General features: G+C 39.0%; 1 protein-coding gene across 6 annotated transcripts in view; it reads right to left on the bottom strand.

Annotated features, from left to right (window-relative positions):
* LRP1B (LDL receptor related protein 1B) overlaps positions 1-20,533 on the bottom strand; it is a 2,177,452-nt gene that overhangs the window by 12,347 nt on the left and 2,144,572 nt on the right. For all 6 annotated transcript variants that reach the window (XM_082262163.1, XM_082262161.1, XM_082262165.1 and 3 more), the window contains 3 exons: positions 9,374-9,450; positions 6,473-6,563; positions 5,002-5,146 (listed from right to left, as the gene is read on the bottom strand). In XM_082262163.1, coding sequence (XP_082118289.1) covers positions 5,002-5,146; positions 6,473-6,563; positions 9,374-9,450 — 313 coding nt within the window. The remainder of the gene's footprint in view (positions 1-5,001; positions 5,147-6,472; positions 6,564-9,373; positions 9,451-20,533) is intronic.

Genomic DNA, 20,533 nt, shown 5'->3' with positions numbered 1-20,533 from the left:
AGGGATCCTGGCCCTATATGTATTGGAATCTTTTGGTCTTGAAAGTGTATAGTTTGTTCATTATACCTACATGAGTTGTATTATATATAATATTGGATGATTAATAATTATTGTTTAGATTGCAGATTCTTGTTTCCTCAAAAAGACACTAAGTTTATTTGAAACGCATTGAGAGTGAAGAGAATTATATCCAACATATCTTGATTACTATTGTGGCTTTATGTATTGTCTTGATTTTTATTAAGAATTGCAATATATGTGATAAAATACATTTTATAGACTTATATACAGTACACGTGTATGCAGAATGCCTGAAAAGTCCCATCCAAATATAGAATTGTGTACTCTGTCCACAAGGTGACAACGCTGCTATGTGATTTCAGTGCAGAATGAACAACGTAGCCACCCTGTTATAGGAGGAGGAAAAATAAGAGGTCTACTGACAGGATCGTAAAGTATTATTTCTATGTTATAGGGGATATTTGGAAAAATAAAAACTATTGTTTTAAGGCTAGGGTCTGACTATATATGTCTCATATATGTATCTTAATTATATTTTTCCCATAGTTCCACTTTTTTAACCAGTTATGGACCGCCCCACGCAGATATACTGCGGTAGGGTGGCCCTCCTGTGCGAAATGACGTACCTGTATGTAACTTTATGCACTGGGTCTGGGGCACGTGTGCCTTCGGCGACCAGCTTCTGCTGTGATTGGACACAGTGGGATCCAATCAGCAGGTCCCGTGGCCCCAATGTTCTCTGGCACCCACAATTTTTTGTGAGAGAGGCAGAACAAGGAACTGCCTATGTGAACAAGGCGAACCGCTGTTCTGTGAGAGGGGAATATGGAGATCTTGCATTTCTGCTAACACAGATCTATGTCTTTCCCCAGTCAAAGCAGCTCCCCCACACAGTTAGTAAGCACTCCCAGGAAACACATTTAACCCTTTGTTCGCTCCTGATGTTAACCCCTTCCCTGCCAGTGTCATTAGTACAGTGACAGAGCATGTTTTTAGCACTAATCAGTATTAGTGTCACTGGTCCCCTAAAAGTGTCACTTAGTATCAGATTTGTCCGCCGCAATGTTGCAGTACCGATAAAAATTGCTGATCGCCCCCATTACAAGTAAAAGAAAAAAAAATGTATGCTATAAATTGTAAACACAATAACATTTTCGCCAACCACTCAATATATGCTAATTGCATTTTTTTTTTTTTTTACTAAAACATGTAGCAGAATACATATTGATAAAGAAATTGGATTTTTTCAATTTTTCTTATTGGATATGTTTTAAAGCAAAAAGTACAAAATATTTTTTTTTTTTTTTAATTGTCTTTTTTTGTTTATAAAAAAAAAACCAAATAATGCAGAGGTGATCAAATAACACCAAAAGAAAGCTCTTTTTGTGGGAAAAAAAAACATCAATTCGTTTTGGGTATAATGTCACATGACCCCACGATTGCCAGTTGAAGTATCGCAGTGCTATATTGCAAAAAATGGCCTGGTCATAAGGGGGGTAAACCTTCTGGGGCTGAAGTGGTTAAACAATAAAAAAACATATAAAAAAATATTTCTGTAAGAAACATTTAGAACATTGGGGATTTTCAAAGTTTGGCAAACAGCTCCAGTTTTACAGAATAAATGTTTATGTTTACTAATTCAATACATATTTAAATGTTGGTCAAGGTATTTATTCCTTTTAACTGTGCATGATTTATTCTTCATCTATCAGAAACTGCAAGCTATAGCAGTGACAAACACTTTTATGTTTTGAAACCCAAATTGTAAAATGGCTTTAAAGTACAACATGTTGTTGTTTTCATTGCTCTTAGTCCAAATCTACAATTTATTCCCACTTGCTTAACCTTCCTAAGGCATAACAAAAATACCTGAACATAATGAGAAATCTAGTTCAATAGCATCTGTTTAAAAATGAAGCAGATGAGAAGTAAAGGTTTAGCACTCTGTATAAAAATTGAATTTTGCCTTGGCATTTAAAAAAAAAAAGTGTTTGCCAAATGTTTCACATTTTTGCTGTCTGATACAATTCAAGCTAAACTCTGGAACAGGCAAATATTATCAATATATTGCACAGGGGACCTGTGTATTCTTATTAGAAACTTGTTGTTGTTTATGTGGTTCTTCCAGATCCGTGCAGTAATTGAATGTGAAACATTGCCTCTGTTCAAGAGCTTCCTGTAAAAAATACCCCATTAGCATAGTAAAATCCATTTATTAACCACTTTAAGACTGGAAGGATTTGCCCCCTTAATGACCAGGCCCTATTTTGCGATTTGGCACTACGTTACTTTAACGGACAATTGCGCGGTCATGCGACGCTGTACCCAAATAAAATTGACCTCCTTTTTTCCTACAAATAGAGCTTTCTTTTGGTGGTATTTGATCACCTGTGTGATTTTTTGCGCTATAAACAAAGAGCGCCAATTTTGAAAAAAAATAATAAAATATATATATATATATATTTTGCACATTCTGCTATATGACATTCTCAAAAAAAAAAAAAAAAAAATCAATTTTTTTTTTAACATTTTAGGCCAATTTGTTTTCTGCTACATATTTTTGGTAAAAAAAAAATCGCAATAAGTGTATTTTGATTGGTTTGCGCAAAAGTCATCAATTCTACTAACTACGTGTAAGATTTATGTCATTTTTACTGTTTTTTTTTTTTACTAGTAATGGCGGCAATCTGCAATTTTTTGCAGGACTGCGACATTGCGGTGGACAGATCGGACCCCTAACTGGCATCTTTGACACTTTTGGGGGTACCAGTGACATTACTACAGTAATCAGTGCTAAAAATATGCACTGTTACTGTAATAGTGACACTGGCAGGGAAGGGGTTAACTGTATAGGTGATCAAGGGGTTAGCTGTGACCCTATGGGAGTAATTCTAACTGTGGGGGGCGTGGCTTCTGAGATGACCATAGAGACATGTGATCCTATATAGCAGGATCACATTGTCTCTATGATCATCTCAGGTAGAAGGAGGGTCGGCTGTGTTTACAGTAAATATTATTTATCCAGCTGGGAGGTCTGCATCTTTGTAAACCCAAATTATCAATTTATTAAATACAGTATTTTTCTTACTGCATATTTTTTGCTTTAGAGTATGAGTTTGTATTTCAAAGCTAAAGTGAATGCAAATCAAAACCGTTTTGTTTTATTTTTGGATATAGTAGAGAATGATTAAATCAGGGATGTCCAACCTTTTGACCTCCCTGAGCCATATTAAAAGAAGAGGAATGGTCTTGGGCCACATATAAAAAACACTAACAATAAGGATAGCTGATAAACAGGAAAAATAAGGCAGATCACAAGTTAACAATCACTGGTATAGATAATATACCTATCTGAGTAATAAAACTTCATTATTTGTAATCATTTTTATTATAAAAATAAAAGAGGGCAACATAAAACTAGTGCGATATTTGACACTGTTTTTCATAAACTAACGCATCAATATCAGGTTGGATGGATGGAGTAGCAATTCCAAATGAACTCTCAAGGTCAAAATCAGATATTTTGGTTCTAACTTTGCCCTTCGTGTGCTTCATCCTTGAAAATAGTTTCTCACATTATAGGTGCTGCCAAAACCTGATGACATGAATAAGGCATGATTGTGAAGCGTGGGATATTTTCTTTGGGAAGATAAAACTTATAAAAGTCCAGTAAAGAGACACTGTCACATTTTTCGAGTTTGCAAAGTGTAAATACATTTTTACAAAAAAATCCCACCCCAAGAATCCACAAGTTTACGATTCTGTGTGGGGCCTTACCCATAGCCATTTTGGGCTGCAGGTTGGACACCCCTAGAATAAAGTACATATCAAAGTAAAAAAAGAACAGAAAAATAACCTTATATACCAGAAATATAGTGCACCTTGCTCTTTGATATGACAAAACAGTATATATGTGGCTCCGAATTCCAAAGCACGTGTTGTTAGCCTGCTTCAGTTCTAAAGGATTACAAAGAACACAGGCCACTCCTCATTTTCTCCCACCTTCTCATCTCCATAACCTCTTCTCATCTCCTCCCCCCTTCTCATCTCCAAAACCCCTCTCCATCTCCTCCCTCCATGTCTCCACAACCCTTCCTCATCCCCCCCCCCATCTCCAAAATCCTTCCTGATCTTACCCCATCCAACTACTTTACTCTCCTCATCTTCTCCGCTCCTGTCTCCATAAACCCTCCTCATCTCCATTAACCCTTCTTCATCTTACCCCACCCACCTCATTTTTATAAGCTCTCCTCATCTTCTCCCCTCATATCTCAATAACACCTCCTCATTTCCATAACCTCCCTGCTTTCCATCCTCCTCCTTATCTCAATAATCTTTATTCACCTCCTTCCTTATCCCCATAACCCCTTGTCATATCCTTCTTCCTAATCTCCATAACCTATCCTCCTTATCTCCATAAACCCTCCTAATCTCTATAACTCCTCCTCATCTCCCCCGTTCTCCTGAGCTCCACAATCTCTTCATTTCCTCCCCCTCCTTATCTCATAACCTTCCTCATCCCCTCTCCTCATATCCATAGCCCTTCCTCATCTCCACAACCCATCTATTTATTTAAATATACAAATTAAATGGATAATTTCTTTACAACCACAGGGACTAAAGGACATTGTGGGAACAATTTGACCCAGGGAATTACTCCAACATTAACAAGATCAGGAAGGATTTTTTGCTCAGTTACAGTTGGGTTTTTTTTCTTCTTCACGACTAAATATACACTGATAAACTTTGTTAAAGACTGAACTTGAAGGAAATGTATATTGTATATATTTACAGCTGGTCTTGTAAAGGCCTCACTAAAACATTCAAAATATCAGAACTAAGTTAGAGAAACAAAACATAGTCTGCATATTCCAAAGGCTATCAGTGCACAAACTTCAAAACCACAAACAGAGAATCTATGAACAGTCAGTCGTAAAGCAAAGCATTACTCTTAAGAAATTGTGTGAGACAGTATATTACCTTATCTAATTCTATGATGAAATTAGGGTCTAATAGCGTTCCATCATTGTGACTATGGTCCACCTCATACATATTATAAGATGGATTTCCAATTTCTACATTCATTCCGCCATTGATTATAGGTTGTCTTCTTATTGTTTTTGCCCTGTTTATAGAAGAATAAAAGTTAGTAATAAAGATCACTGCAAAAAAAAAAAAAAAAAGAGTTCCTTACTTTTAAACTTGATTCCCAATCTCAAAAAATAATATAAGGCTCTCATAGGAGTTGCCACAGTGCAGATTAGGGTAGGTGCTATAATTTGATGTATTTTAAGCAGAACTACGGCCTCCTATTAAATAAAAATGTGCTGTAGCAAATAATTATAACCATATCTGCACTATTTTCTATTAAGGTGACCATACACTGATTGAAAATCAGCGGGTTCAGCAAGGACCAGCCACATTTTAAACAGTGTGTGGTTGTGCCTGCCATGTTGATACATGTTGAAAGATTTTCCTCAATCTGAACTGCAGCCAATCAGCTGCAGCCACTGATTACTGTATTCTGATAGAGGCAGGTGTCAATCTCAGAATACAATGTCCCAGAAGAGGGGGGATTCCTCCAACTCACGTGTGTGCATAGAAAAATTCCTTAATTTTTTTATTAGTCCACCCACCGACTGAAAAAAAAAAAAAAGGACTATGTATATTTAGTTCCTGTGCTAAGTCCCTCAAATACCTGTTCATCCTGCAAGTGAAGCCCAGCCAACACAGGTTCCTACGATGGGGTGGTAACAATTCTGTACTGCTTCTGAATTTAAAGAAGAGTTGCCACTCTCATGTAGGCTGCCTGCTTGTATCAAAGTGGGATGAGAAGATGTTGCAGGTGGTGTGGCTATTAGCATTATCATTGATGATTCACATGCCTGTAGCTTGTCAATCATCACCTGATCACACCCAGTCCTGCCTACTGCTTTATATTTTGGCAGCATTGGCTCTATTGCTGAAACCCTCCCACTGTGAGCTGCAGTGTTTGGAAAGGGGAGCATGTGAGACACAAATGAAGGATGATTTGGGTCAGTCCTGAAAGACTTTGCATTACAAAGTAACTGGTTTTGGTGCTTGTTTAGACTGTCATGCAGAAGTATTTAGTTGTACTTTAAGTTGCTAATGGTGATGAGTGCTGGTGAATTTTGTATTGTACTGTGTACTGTTTTTTTTTAGTTCTGCATAAAGTGAGAGGTAAGGTTTGGAAAACAAAGTTTTGTCAATGGGATAGGGAACACAGGAAAATCTTCCAAATGGGAACAATAAAAAGCCTAACATAGGTTCTAACCCTTTTCCTTCTTTATCCCATAGCAACAAAAAAAAAGTTTTGGTTTAGAGTTATACACTCTATTCTATTTTCTGAGAAAGTGGGCACTTAGTAAGTGGATTGTTGTTCTTCAGAGTAAGTTCTATTTCAATGTCGCCTGGAAAAGATGAAATTTACCTTCTCCGTCTTTTGCACAGCAGAAGACCAATTACCAAGGTTGTTATGAGGGTCACAAGTAGAACCAAGGGCACAATTATCGCAATGCTGCCTGTCACAGAAAATGAAAAGTGTTAACATTAGTAATATAGTTAGTTCTAAAATGAAAAATTACATATTTGCACCATGGCAGCACATGGTTAAACAAGGAATCCATGAACCACTGTGGTTCTGAGTTTAGTTACAAGTAGGGACCCCTTCTCCAGGACAGTTGCTTTTTCTCTGGGAATTTGAGTTTCCTTTCACAAACTGCTTACGTATTTTGGCATCTGACAAAATGTGCCTCAGAGTGTCTGTGGATGGGACTGTAAAATGAGAGTGGCACTGGGGCAGGGTATGCCAATAAGAGTTTTGTGTACATTTTCAAAGTTTCATAAAATAGTTCCAAACTGTACAAATATATGTAAAAATACTACAAAATATCTTATTGGAAGTTCAGTTTAAGCAGTTGTGTAGACTGCTATAAAATCCCAGAAATGCATTCCTTAAGAAAATGTAAAAATTATTTTAGGTATGGATTGTAAATATCTGAAAATGTGTTTTTATTAGCCTCCTGAAATCCCCTGCCCATCAGACTGGCACAGGTTAGGTAATCAGGTGGTACAGTATTTCACAGTGCTGTTAATCTAACACTGGTAGTTTGCTTTCAGGCGGTGTCAGTAGATGGATGGTTTGAGCAGTGCAGTGATGCTTCTTCATTGTCCCCATCTGGCAGGTGGGCAGATCAGCTTTAAAGCAGTATTTCTTACTAAATAAAGAGTGAGATCCATGATCCCTATACTGTCTGGAAAGGGTGGCTGAATCACAAAATTGGCAGAACAGAATTAATCAATCTTTTGGCATGTAGGACAGTACAAATTTTTGAATAATAACTGTGTATTTAGCTTTTTATTCAAAATAAGCCTTGAAGGTAAATCGGTAAAGGAAAGTGCTCCCATTTTGAACCTCCTAAATTTTAAAGCTAACCACCCCTGATTTTTGTCTATTTATCCCCTGTATAGTGACATCCAGGTATGAATAGATAATGACACTTAAAGGGGCTCTGCAACAAAGTGAAAAAAATAACACTTCCTAATGGGTCTGCAGAGCCCCACAGCAACAACACCAGTAAAAAGTTTTAGCTTTAGTGCAACAAAACTAGTCAAGGAATATCTGCTTCCATGACAGCCCAATCCCACAGGTATGTTGCTTTATGGCAGATCTTATCTTATACCAATTACTGAACCAAAGTCACTGGTTTTAGTACATACAGAGTTATCATGGAGCGGAGGGTGCTAAGCTAAGGAAGAGCTGGTGGAAACCGAAGCCTTGCTTGAGTAATAGCAAATGGGTGCCTGGTGTATTATTATTCTTATATTACCTTACAGCATCATTTTCTCATGATTCACTATATAGACAAACTTTTGTGAACTCTTGTCCATCACAAATACACTACAGGACCAAAGTAGGTGGACATTCGAAAATGTGAAAAAAAAAGTCAGCATATAAAGACATGTTAAATTATTGTGTAATTGCAGCCCTGTAGAAAGGTTTATGCATAAGCCATATGTATAAGAAAGATTCATAAAAACATAATTTGATGACTTTTGCATAAAGGAAATCAAGTGGCCTACACACCATGACCTCAACACTACTACAGAACACATTTGGGATGAATTGGAATGCCAATAACAAGGTAATCTTCATCCAACATTAGTACATGCCCTCACAAATTTTTTGTGGCTGAATCTTGAAGAAAGCCTTCCCGGTCTACACACCGTGACCTCAACAATGCTACTGAATACATTTGGGATGAATCGGAATGCCAATTACAGACCAAGTCTTCCTCATCCAATGTCAGTATATGCCCTCACAAATTTTTTGTGGCCGAATCTTGAAGAAAGTCTTCCCAGAAGAGTGGAGGCTCTTATAACCACAAACGGAGGCAAAATTTCATGTGAATGACCATGGTTTTGGAATAGTATGTCCAACAAGCTTATATAGATGCGATGGTCAGGTGTCCTTGGTAATATAACCTATTGTATATGACCATTATATATCCCACTATGAATTACAATTTTGGCATCTTGGTATTATTTGAAATTGATACACGATGGAATCTTCATAAGAAAAACAGACTGACTTTGACATGAAGGAAGTCAAGTGGCCTCTACACCGTGACCTCAGCACTACTACTGAACACATTTCGAATGAATTGGAATGCCAATTACAAACCAAGTCTTCTTCATCCAACATCAGTACATGCCCTCACAAATGCTTTGTGGCTGAATCTTGAAGAAAGCCTTCCCGGCCTACACACCGTGACCTCAACACTGCTACTGAACACATTTTAGATGAATTGGAATGTCAATTACAAACCAGGTCTTCTTCATCCAACATCAGTACATGCCCTGACAAATGCTTTGTGGCTGAATCTTAAGGAAAGCCTTCCCAGAATAGTGGAGGCTGTTGTACCCACAAACGAAGGGGAAATTTCATGTGAATGGGCATGGTTTTGGAACAGGATTTCCAACAAGCTTATATAGATGCAATGGTCAGGTGTCCTTGGTAATATAACCTACTGTATATGACCATTATATATCCCAGTATGAATTACAATTTTGGCATATTGGTATTATTTGAAATTGGTACATGATGGGATCTGCTTTAATAAACTATAAGAAAAACACCTCTACCCTCATAATAGAATTATTTCATCATCAGCGTTTAATGCATGCCAAAAAATTAACAAGAACAGATCTATGCACTCTGCCTACACAGCCTTGTGTAATCATTACTACTGGGTGAGAAACTTGTTCAGATTATGTTTTAAACTTCAAAATAAGTTGCCAGTAATTGTGGATGCTAATTTGAGATACTCACTTGAACCAGCATTGTCAGACTTGCTGCTCTTGGGAGCCGGCCTCTCACACTGCTTTCCTGACCAGTTGGCTGAACATCTACAAAGATCCAATTAAACAGCAAAATTAATGTACGCCAGCTGCTAGCAAGCTAACCTGCTAAAGAGTATGTCATATAAACACTAAAAACCGGAAAGCATAGACATTTCAACAAAAAAACTCAGAATGATCTTGTCTCTTGCTGCTTTCTTTTTCTTAAGTAAAGCAAACTTTTTTTTCAAAGTTTTGTGAAATGTTGAATTTAACTTTGAGTATAATGTGATTATATTTAGCTTGTGCTGTCCAGCTAAGTCCTCCAGGGACATAATGATTATTTCAGAATTTTCCTGAAACAATTAATTCACTAAAAAAATCGCCTGCAGATGTATCATGACTGTTATGTGGCCCTGGAGGACTGAAGTTGGACAGCCCAACTATGAATAACCTAAAGTTCATGTCAGGGCAGTTGCTTAGTGGTTATCACTTTCTGCCTTTCAGCACCGGGGTCATCAGCTGGAATTTAAAAAAAATTACACAACCTAAAGTTTGCAAGTTTTCCCTGCATTTGATTGAATTTATTCCTGGTACACCGGTTCCCTCCTACATTCCAAAGACATGCTGGTAGTTTAATAAGTTCCTGTCTAAATGTATGCAAGTGAGTTAGAGGACCTTAGATTGTTAGCTCCTAGAAGGCTGAGACTGATGTTAATGTACACTATTGCATGATGCATTATTCCACCAATAAATTGAATAAACTCTGTTGGCAGTCTGCAGCCGTTTATTACACATGAGAATGTGTTGCTGTCATGCGTTGAGAATGCGTTGTTGTCACCACCAGAGGTGGCTGTTTTGCCACCCATGGTTGCTTTACCACTGACATTTAAAGGGGCACAACCTTCAAATGACAGGACTGTGCTGCAAGGCAGAGCTTTGTAAATCTCAAAACTGGATGGACAGAAATGAAAATGTGTTGGTAGGCAAAATAGCTCCCATATATGTATGTATTTTATCTTTATATTTTGCTGTTTGTTTGAAGCTCAATCAAGTTGAAGACTATGGCCCCCCTGACCATCAATAGACATTATGGGGTTTATTTACTAAAGCTGGAGGTTGCAAAATCAGTCTCACTTCTGCATAGAAACCAATCAGCTTCCAGGTTTTATTGCCAAAGCTTAACCACTTTACCGCTGCTCACTAGAGCTCTACTGCGGCAAAGTGGCTCGACAATGCCGCCAGACATAACCCTCTCTCGGCGCCGGAGGCTCGCTCCCGCTGTATTCAGTCACAGCGGGAGTCGGGCCCGGGGAGGAGCGGCGGCGATCGCCGCTGCTCTTCCCCGATCGTCGGGGGTATCGAGTCTGGAGATCCGCCCGCTTGTGTAAACAAAGCGGGCGGATCTCCTAAGTGACAGGCAGGGTCAGATTGCAGGGTTCAGCATAGCTGAACCTGCGATCTGTCTCTGTGTCACTCAGTCACCTCCCCCCACACACGTCAATAAGCACCAGGCATACATTAACCCCTCCCTCTCCAATAAAATTAACCCCTTCCCTGCCAGTGTCATTTTTACAGTAACAGTGCATATTTATAGCACTGATTACTGAAGTAATGTCACTGGTACCCCCAAAAGTGTCAAAAATGTCAGTCAAGGGTCCGATCTGTCCGCTGCAATGTCGCAGTCCTGCAAAAAAAACAGCAGATCGCCGCCATTACTCGTTAAAAAAAAAAAAAACACCGAAAACGACAGAAATCGTTCCCTTAGTTAGTAAACGCAATAATTTTTGCGCAAACGAATCAAAATACGCTTATTGCGATTTTTTTTACCAAAAATATGTAGCAGAAAACAAATTGGCCTAAAATGATAAAAAATTTAGATTTTTACATTTTTTTGGGGGGGAATTTCATATAAAAAAATGTGAAAAATATTGTTATTTTTTCAAAATTGTCACTATTTTTTTGTTTATAGCGCAAAAAGTAAAAATCTCACAGGTGATCAAATACCACCAAAAGAAAGCTCTGTTTGTGGGAAAAAAAGGATGAAATTTTGTTTGGGTACGGCGTTGCATGACCGCGCAATTGTCAGTTAAAGTCTCACAGTGCCGAATCGCAAAAAGTGGCCCAGACGTAAGACAGCAAAATCCTCCGGTGGTAAAGTGGTTAATTGATCAAGCTGAGGTTAGAAGCTATTTGGTTTTTCAGCAGATGTAAGCCTGATTTTGCACTTTCCAGCATTAGTAAAAAAAAAAAAAAAAAAACCCATATAACTAGATACACTTTGTGGTAAGGGAAACCATGAACACATCCTACCTATGGCTGCCTTAAAAATCCTGTATCCAAAATTCCAAAGCTTACCATCAGCTTTGTAAATGTTAATGAACAGTCACAAGAAAGCATTCAGTGCCACCAAATCAAATGCCTGCAGCTGTAGGCATCACCCCGATACCATTTTTTAGAGCCAACGGCCGACTCTTTTGTAATAACAACCGATGCGGCTAACAATGTAACAGCAATAAAAGTAATCAACAATAAAATAAAAAAAATAAAGCAACAGAGTAAAAATAAAAAAAATATATAAATTATTAATAAAAAAAAAAAAAAAAATTAAAGTGCCCCACCCCCCCGTGCTAGCGCACAAAGGTGAATGAGTGCGTCGGTCCTGAACGTATGCAAACTGCGATCATCCCACACATGTGAGGTATCACCGTGAACTTCAGATCATGGGTCATAATTCTAGTACTAGATCTCCTCTGTCCATCTAAAGTGGTAACCTGTAAAGGCTTTTAAAGGGTCATCTATGGATAGTAAAATGTATGCCGTTGTGGGGGCGTACACAATTTTAAAGCCTGACATGTTTGGTATCTATTTACACAGTGTGACATCTTTTATATTTTACAAAAAAAATGGGTTATGGATTGTATCTTTTTGCATTAAATGTCAAAAATTTTATTTTTAAAAATTTTTTTTTTCCCAAAAACTGTGTTTGAAAAACCGCTACGCAAATACCGTGTGACATAAAAAATTGTAAAATGTACTATTTTTTTCCTTAGGGTCTCTGCTAAATAAAAAAATGTATAATGTTTGGGGATTATAAGTAATCTTCTAGCAAAAAATACTGATTTAAACTTTCTAAACAAAAAGTGCCAGAAAAAGCCTGGCCTTCAAGTGGTTAATGTTATCCAGTAATTACTGCAGTTTTACTAAAGTCAGAATGTTTATTTAATTAAAATGTATCTCATTTGTGTGAAATCTGCTGCAGGAAAAGCATACACCCTTATGCCTCGTACACACGTACCGATTGTCGGCCGTAAATATTCGGCCGACAACCGATCGGCCGATTGTCGGCTTGTTAGTATGATGCTTCCGACAGCCGATAGCGCACTTTCGGCCGAAAAGAATCTGTCATGCAGGCATTAAAATTTTTGTTGGCCAACACCAGAACGGCCGATTGTTCGCCAGTCAGTACAGAATTCGGCCGACAATCAGCAGATTTGCAAGACTGGGCATGCTCAGAGAAGAAAAAAGACAAGGAAAGTTAACCATCACATGACATCACTTCTGCAGTCGGCTGTTGTTGGCCGACAAAATTCGTGTGCAGTCTTTTGCACTTTTCAGCGGACAGGACAGCCCTGGACAAAAGACGGCCGATCGGTCGGCCGACGATCGGTACGTGTGTACGAGGCATTATACTACATTAGTAGAAGTGCACTTTCTGAACCCTGAGGTGCGTAATGTCCTCTCCATTTTCTGCATATTGCGTGTTCCAGAATCACCAACTGGTTTGTTCCAGAATCACCAACAGGTGTGTTCTAACATCATCAGCAGGTATGTTCTGGGACCACCAGCAGATGTGTTCCAGATTCACCAACAGGTGTGTTCCAGATTCACCAACAGGTGTGTTCTAACATCTCCTGCAGGTATGTTCTAGCATTACCAGCATGTGTGTTCCAGAATGACCAACAGTTTTTTTTTCCCGAATCACTAATGGGTGGTATGTTCTATTAACACCAGCATGTGTGTTCCAGAATCATTAGCAGGTTTGTTCCAGTATCATGCTCGGAAACACGTCGCATGCAGATGACATCATCCAGGTTCGACTATCCACCAAGCCTCGCTGTCAAGCAAATACACCGACAGGTGTGTTCTAGATTCACCAACACGTGTGTTCCAGAATCACCAGCAGGTTTGTTCCAGAATCGCCAACAAGTTTGTTCTAACATCACCAGCAGGTATGTTCAATTAACACCAGCATCTGTGTTCCAGAATCAACAACAGGTGTGTTCCAGTATCACCAACAGGTGTGTTCTAACATCGCCAGCAGGTATGTTCTAGGATCACCAGCAGGTGTGTTCCAGAATCACCAACAGGTTTGTTCCAGAATCACCAGGTATTAACACCAGCAGGTATTTTTTTGAATCACTAACAAATGTGTTCCAGAATCACCAGTAGGTTTGTTCCAGAATCATCAACAGGTGTGTTCCAGCAACATCAGCAGGTGTTTTCCAGGGTCACAACAGGTGTGTTCAAGAATCACTACATTATTGATAATAGCCAATGGTGGATTCTGCAGCAATAAAATAAATACCATGATAAAAAAACAGAGCATGAAGGCAGTTCCCCTGTATATGCATCCCCAATGTTTATTATGACCTTTTTAACATCATGAAAAAATAACCCTCTGAATGAAATTATGGATAAATAATTCCTGTGTTTAGTATTTATATTTAAAAAAAAAGCTTGGAGACTTTGGGCTGTTGTGGTGGGTGTCTACATATGACTTTCACATCCATTCATAACTTATTGTACATGTAGTCATGTCAAAAAGGTATGTACAGTATCTCACATTTTTGTAAATAATTTATTATATCTTTTCATGTGACAACACTGAAGAAATTACGCTTTGCTACAATGTAAAGTAGTGAGTGTACAGCTTGTATAACAGTGTAAATTTGCTGTCCCCTCAAAATAACTCAACACACAGCCATTAATATCTAAACCGCTGGCAACAAAAGTGAGTACACCCCTACGTTAAAATGTTCAAATTGGGCCCAAAGTGACAATATTTTGTGTAGCCACCATTATTTTCCAGCACTGCCTTAACCCTCTAGGGGTTCGAGGTCACAAGAGCTTCACAGGTTGCCACTGGGGTCTTCTTCCACTCCTCCATGATGACATCACAGAGCTGATTGAACTGTAGCTCCCCAGTGCCAGCAGCACTCATGGAGCTCCAGATCATGACACTCCTACCACCATGCTTGACTGTAGGTAAGACCCACTTGTCTTTGTACTCCTCACCTGGTTGTCACCACACACGCTTGACACCATCTGAACCAAATAGGTTTACTGTATCTTGGTCTCCTCAGACCACAGGATATGGTTCCAGTAATCCATGTCCTTAGTTTGCTTGTCTTCAGCAAACTGTTTGCAGGTTTTCTTGTGCATCATCTTTAGAAGAGGCTTCCTTCTGGGATGACAGCCATGTAGACCAATTTGATGCAGTGTGCAGTGTATGGTCTGAGCACTGACAGGCTGACCCCCCTACCCCTTCAACCTCTTTAGCAATGCTGGCAGCACTCATTTGTTTATTTTTCAAAGACAACCTCTGGATATGACGCTGAGCACAAACAAGTAAATTTCTTTGGTCGACCATGACAAGGCCTGTTCTGAGTTGAACCTGTCCTGTTAAACCGCTGTATGGTCTTGGCCACCGCACTGCAGCTCAGTTTCAGGGTCTTGGCAATCTTCTTACAGCCTAAGCCATCTTTATGTAGAGCAACTCAGAGCAATTCATTTTTTTCAGATCCTCAAAGAGTTCTTTGCCATGAGGTGCTATTGTTGAACTTCCAGTGACCAGTATGAGAGAGTGAGAGTGATAACACCAAATTTAACACCCCTGCTCCCCATTTACACCTGAGACCTTGTAACACTAACAAATCACATGACACCGGGGAGCGAAAGTGGCTAATTGGGCCCAATTTGGACGTTTTCACTTAGGAGTGTACTCACTTGTGTTGCCAGCGGTTTAGACACTAATGACTGTGTGTTGAGTTATTTTGAGGGGACAGTAAATTTACACTGTTATACAAGCTTTACACTCACTACTTTTCATTGTAGCAAAGTGTCATTTCTTCAGTGTTGTCACATGAAAAGATATAATAAAATATTTACAAAAATGTGAGGGGTGTACTCACTTTTGTGAGATACTGTATGTAATGGTCACGCATGTCCAAAAGAATGTACAAGAATATTGAATATTCCCTTTATTCAAAGTACTATACAACAGATCTGTTGGTTTATAAATACAAGATAATGAAATTCAGTGGCTCTGTGTGAGGATGTCAGAATGTGGTAGCGTACTGTGGAATAATAGATAAATCTATACAAGTTATCAAAGGACTAATCTGCTGCTGGGGGAAGATAATCTGGAGTGGGAAGTGGGAAATATCTCACTTTTAAGAAAAAAATAAAAAATAAACTAAAGGAAAAAAAATCAGTAATGACTCAGGGCATAGGCACATTGTGTGTTTGACTACACTTGCTGTACACCTGATGAAAAGCATGTATCATAAAAATTATTTTAAAGAGTCTCTGACATCAATTTAAAAAAAAAAAATGTATGTAAAAGCATGGAGACTTGCTTAATGACATAATCTTTTCATTGACATAATATTTTTTTTGACTTGCAATGTGCCTTTGAACTGGTTAGGAAATGTGACTACTTAAGAAAGAGTCCACTCCCTAGCACAGTCCTCTCCCTCTTTGCATGTCAGGCTTCACTCCTAATTACTGTCTGTGCAGGCCTAGCTCCTCAGCCCCTTATCTCCCTATGTAATCTTTTATGTAGCTGCCTGTGAAGTAGTGAAGAAAATACTATAGAGCGGTGATGGCGAACCTTGGCACCCCAGATGTTTTTGAACTACATTTCCCATGATGCAGAGTACATAAGCATCATGGGAAATGTAGTTCCAAAACATCTGGGGTGCCAAGGATTGCCATCACTGCTATAGAATGTCACTTTAGTGAGAGCTCTGAGTCTGTTGGAGCTGCTGAAATCACATCCAAGATGGTGGCATCCAGCAGCAGTCTCTGAGCTTTTACAGGTAAATAACATGCCTTAAATATATCAATAATACACAATGTTAACAGGCGCTTGATCACATATTGAACCAAAAGTCCATAGAGTTAAAAGTCATTAATGGCACAGGGGGAGAAAAGTCCACCATGTAGGGCAGCCATCCAGAAACCAAAGCCAGGGGTTCCACAGGGCTAAAACAAAGACAGACAGAGGCGCCTCTAAGTGTAGACTTTATGCAACAGGTTTAATTAATAAAATTATGCACTCACGTTAGTAAGCATATATTCATGCCCATAAAACAAGGTTCCAGTGTGGAGAAGTGTACATCATCTGGTCATGGACATCCGTCCTGCTGGAGCTGAAATCCTTTCGCCGTGGCCGGCTTGTACGGCAAGGTTAGAACCAGGAAGTATCTTGCCGTGAAGAAGGAGCGTGGCTGCCCTCCCCCAGGCAGCAAGCATGCTCGGAAACGCGTCGCATGCAGATGACATCATCCAGGTTCGACTATCCATCAAGCCTCGCTGTCAAGAAAATACACCGAGCCTAATTCCTGGTTCTAACCTTACCGTACAAGCCGGCCACGGCGAAAGAATTTCAGCTCCAGCAGGACGGATGTCCATGACCAGATGATGTACACTTCTCCACACTGGAACCTTGTTCTATGGGCATGAATATATGCTTACTAACGTGAGTGCATAATTTTATTCATTAAACCTGTTGCATAAAGTCTATACTTAGAGGCGCCTCTATTTGTCTTCGTCTTAAATATATCAGATGCTCATATAATCTTATAGGTAGAGTGCTGTTGAGATAAATGGTCTGGTGACAGGGTTCCTTTAAAATGTAAAGAAAAAAAACACATGTATTCAGTATATCTATGCATTTCTCCATGGTTTGTCACTTTAAAAACACTGCATGTACAAATAAATACCTTCCATCTGCCAGAAAGCTATAAAAGTGGAATTAAATTAGACACGTGCGGTTCGTTTCTTCCCGAACAAGTATTCGGACAAATTTTTCATTATTCGGAGATTCTGATATATCCGTATCCCCGAATTACAGTATAAATGAAGTTTATCGAATGCTCCGTATTCAAATTCAAATTTGAATTGAATTTTACAAAGAATTCTAGTCGAATTTGAACTGTAAAAATATTTCAGAAATCAAAGACTGTATATGTCATTAAAGTAGCTTTTTGAAATAATGCTGTTTTTGTTCAGCCAGGTGATTTAAAGAGTAATTGTAATCATTTGAGCAGGATTTTTCTTTTGTTTTTCCACTTTGGCACAATCGAATCCAAAAAAAAAAATCAAAGGTTTTCAATTCGACCAATTCAAAATGTATTGATTCGAACATTTCGAACAGAAAAAAAATCGGTAAATTTGAAAAAAGTTTGAAAAAGACATAAAACGAATTACGAATACAAATTTTGAATATGAATCCTAAATACGAATGACCTGAATTTAACAAAACTTAATAACTAAATTAATGAATCTAAATGAAACAAAACATAACAATTTTTTTTTCATCATGCACATGTCTAAATTAAATTTAGAAAAAAAATGCTGTCAGGTATAATTTTAGACCAGAAGACACCCTATTGGCCTTTTTTGTCTAAAAGCCTTTTCCCTACCTAGCATAATCTGTGTACACAGAGCAGCGCATGGGCAGCTCTGCATATACTGTATTTATGGCGCTGCTCTTTGTTATGATGATGTGGCTGTAGTGCGCATGTGCAGGAACAACGTCAAAACAGCCAAGGAGTTGGAATCAGGATGGAAGACCAGGAGATGGCAAAGCCTTTGACTGACAGGAGCCCAGTAAGTGCAGTACTGGAGGGATCACTAGCTAGGTTAAGCATAATTGCATGTTATGGCTAAAAGCTCCAGGGACCCAAGAAAAATATTTGGTGGAGGTTTAATCTGGCTTTATTTTACTGTAGTCGGCACCGGAACTTAGGCAGGTGTGGATGCTGCAGCTGTCAGGCAGCATGGCTGGGAAGGTAATACATGCCTGGAGGCGGTGGCCAACGTGAAAACATTGTTACTCTGTCCTGCCCAAACAGGTGCTCTTGGATGCCTGTGTCTTCAAGGGTACATTAAGGCAAATGGTTCATTATAAATAAGTACTAAGTGAAATGTACACATTGCTCTTCATTAAAATGAGACACACACTGCAGCTTCTAGCTCCATTGATTCTGCAGTCCTGTTCATTTGTATTGTTTCCCAAGGCAGACAGAGAAGCACTGATTACAGGCTCCAGTGCAAGTCAATGCCAGGATTGCTAACACAGACGATGGATGCACTTTAATGGGATGACTGCCACAAGGCTTCTCAATATAAAGTAACTCTTTCACTTAGAGGTACCCGCATATACCTGCAGGAACCAGTGGCAAAAGAGTCGCTAAAGAGCCTTTGCTCGAGACCAGTTTTTGGGCCTCCATGCAACTGCTGGCTAATTAAATAATTTATTTACTGTGTATCAAAGGATAGCTAAATAGTAGTGAGAAATGTCCAAAACTATGCGACAGTGGGAGAGATTTCACCCACATCAGGCCCACAGCTAGTATAAATGGATCCCGAAGTCCCAGAAGGCTTAGGGGCTCTTTTGCAGCTGTACAGTGTGCACAAATAATTTGCACACGGCTGGCAGCAGCTCTATTAACCCCCTATTATTGCCTTCTGTTAAAGTAAGCTGCCAGGCCATTTTAAATAAGCACATTGAGATAGTGGTTGCCACCCCTCCCATCTCATGTGCCAACACTTTGCCTGTTCTGAGTAGCTTAACATTTGTGCAATGAAGGCAATGAAAGTTGTTTAAAGGTATGTGCAGGCACCTCTAATAAAAAAGATTATTTTAAAGAAGCCTTTCTCAACTGTTTTGCCCCAGAGAAATCCTTGTAATAATTTTCAGGTCTTAGGGAACCCTTATTAAGATTAGTGTATTTGTGGTTATTGGGGAAATGCTCCCTACATTGGTGGTGGTCACTCTTACAGTCATGCCTCTGGCTCTGCCAAGTGCTGTTGGACCTGGAACTTTGCACGCATCATCACATAGTAGGTAAGTTAGCCACATCTCATAGAACCCCTAGCCACCTATGGAGGAACCCTGGTGGAGAATGGCTGCTTTAGAATAACAGTAAGCCCTTTTATGAAATATTTTTAAAGAAGCCCAAGGGACAACTGGTTAGATCAGTGGTTCTCAACTCCAGTCCTTGGGACCCACCAACAGGCCAGGTTTGCAAGATAACTAAATTACATCACAGGTGATCTCATTTGCTGCTCAGTGATTGCAGTATTCTAGTCTGCATCTCCCCAAGGTAATACTAAAAATCTGCCCTGTTAGTGGGTCCCGAGGACCGGAGTTGAGAACCACTGGGTTAGATACTCCAGGTCTGGCCCCAATGCATATGATACTGGGGAGACTAATACTTTAAGTAATACATTTAAGGCATAAACCCGCACTCTGGCAGAGCAGCCAAAGTTACTCAGAGTTTTTTTCTTTAATGTTGATTTCATGTTCATGAATGAGGATGTGGGCAGCCATGACGGGGCGGAGGAGATAATGGTTGGGTTATTTTGACTTATATACTCTTTTCTATGCATTTTTCTTTGTCTGCATAACGTGTGTTCAGTGTTGTTCTCTATATTGATGAGAATTTGTCAATATTTTGTAACTGAGAGTGACAAATTCTCCTTGATTTAAAAAAAAAATGAAGCCCAAGGGAAGAAAGTGTTCCAGCTATAACAGCCAACAGATTCCAGTACATGACGGCCATTTTTAAGTTTTATTCTAAACGTAAAAGTGTAGCAGTGGAGTTCTCTGTGTATGGACTAGTGATCGACCAATACCATTTTTCGTTGCCGATACCGATATTTTGGCCATTGCATATCGGTATTGCCCAATATTGGCCGATATTTTTGTACATTTAATAAAAAAATTATTATTATTTTTTTTTTTTTGACAGGTACTTTTGTGGAGGGATCTGGGGGTTTAAAAGACCCCAAACCCCTCCTCTGCACTTAAAAGCATTCAAAATGCCAAGTTTGGCTGTTTTGAATGCTGTAATTTTTT

The sequence above is a fragment of the Pelophylax lessonae genome, assembly GCF_965119305.1.
Source record: "Pelophylax lessonae genome assembly, chromosome: 6".
Taxonomy (NCBI): domain Eukaryota; kingdom Metazoa; phylum Chordata; class Amphibia; order Anura; family Ranidae; genus Pelophylax; species Pelophylax lessonae.
The sequence above is the reverse complement of the archived record's forward strand: the minus strand, read 5'-3'. Positions and strand labels throughout refer to the sequence as shown.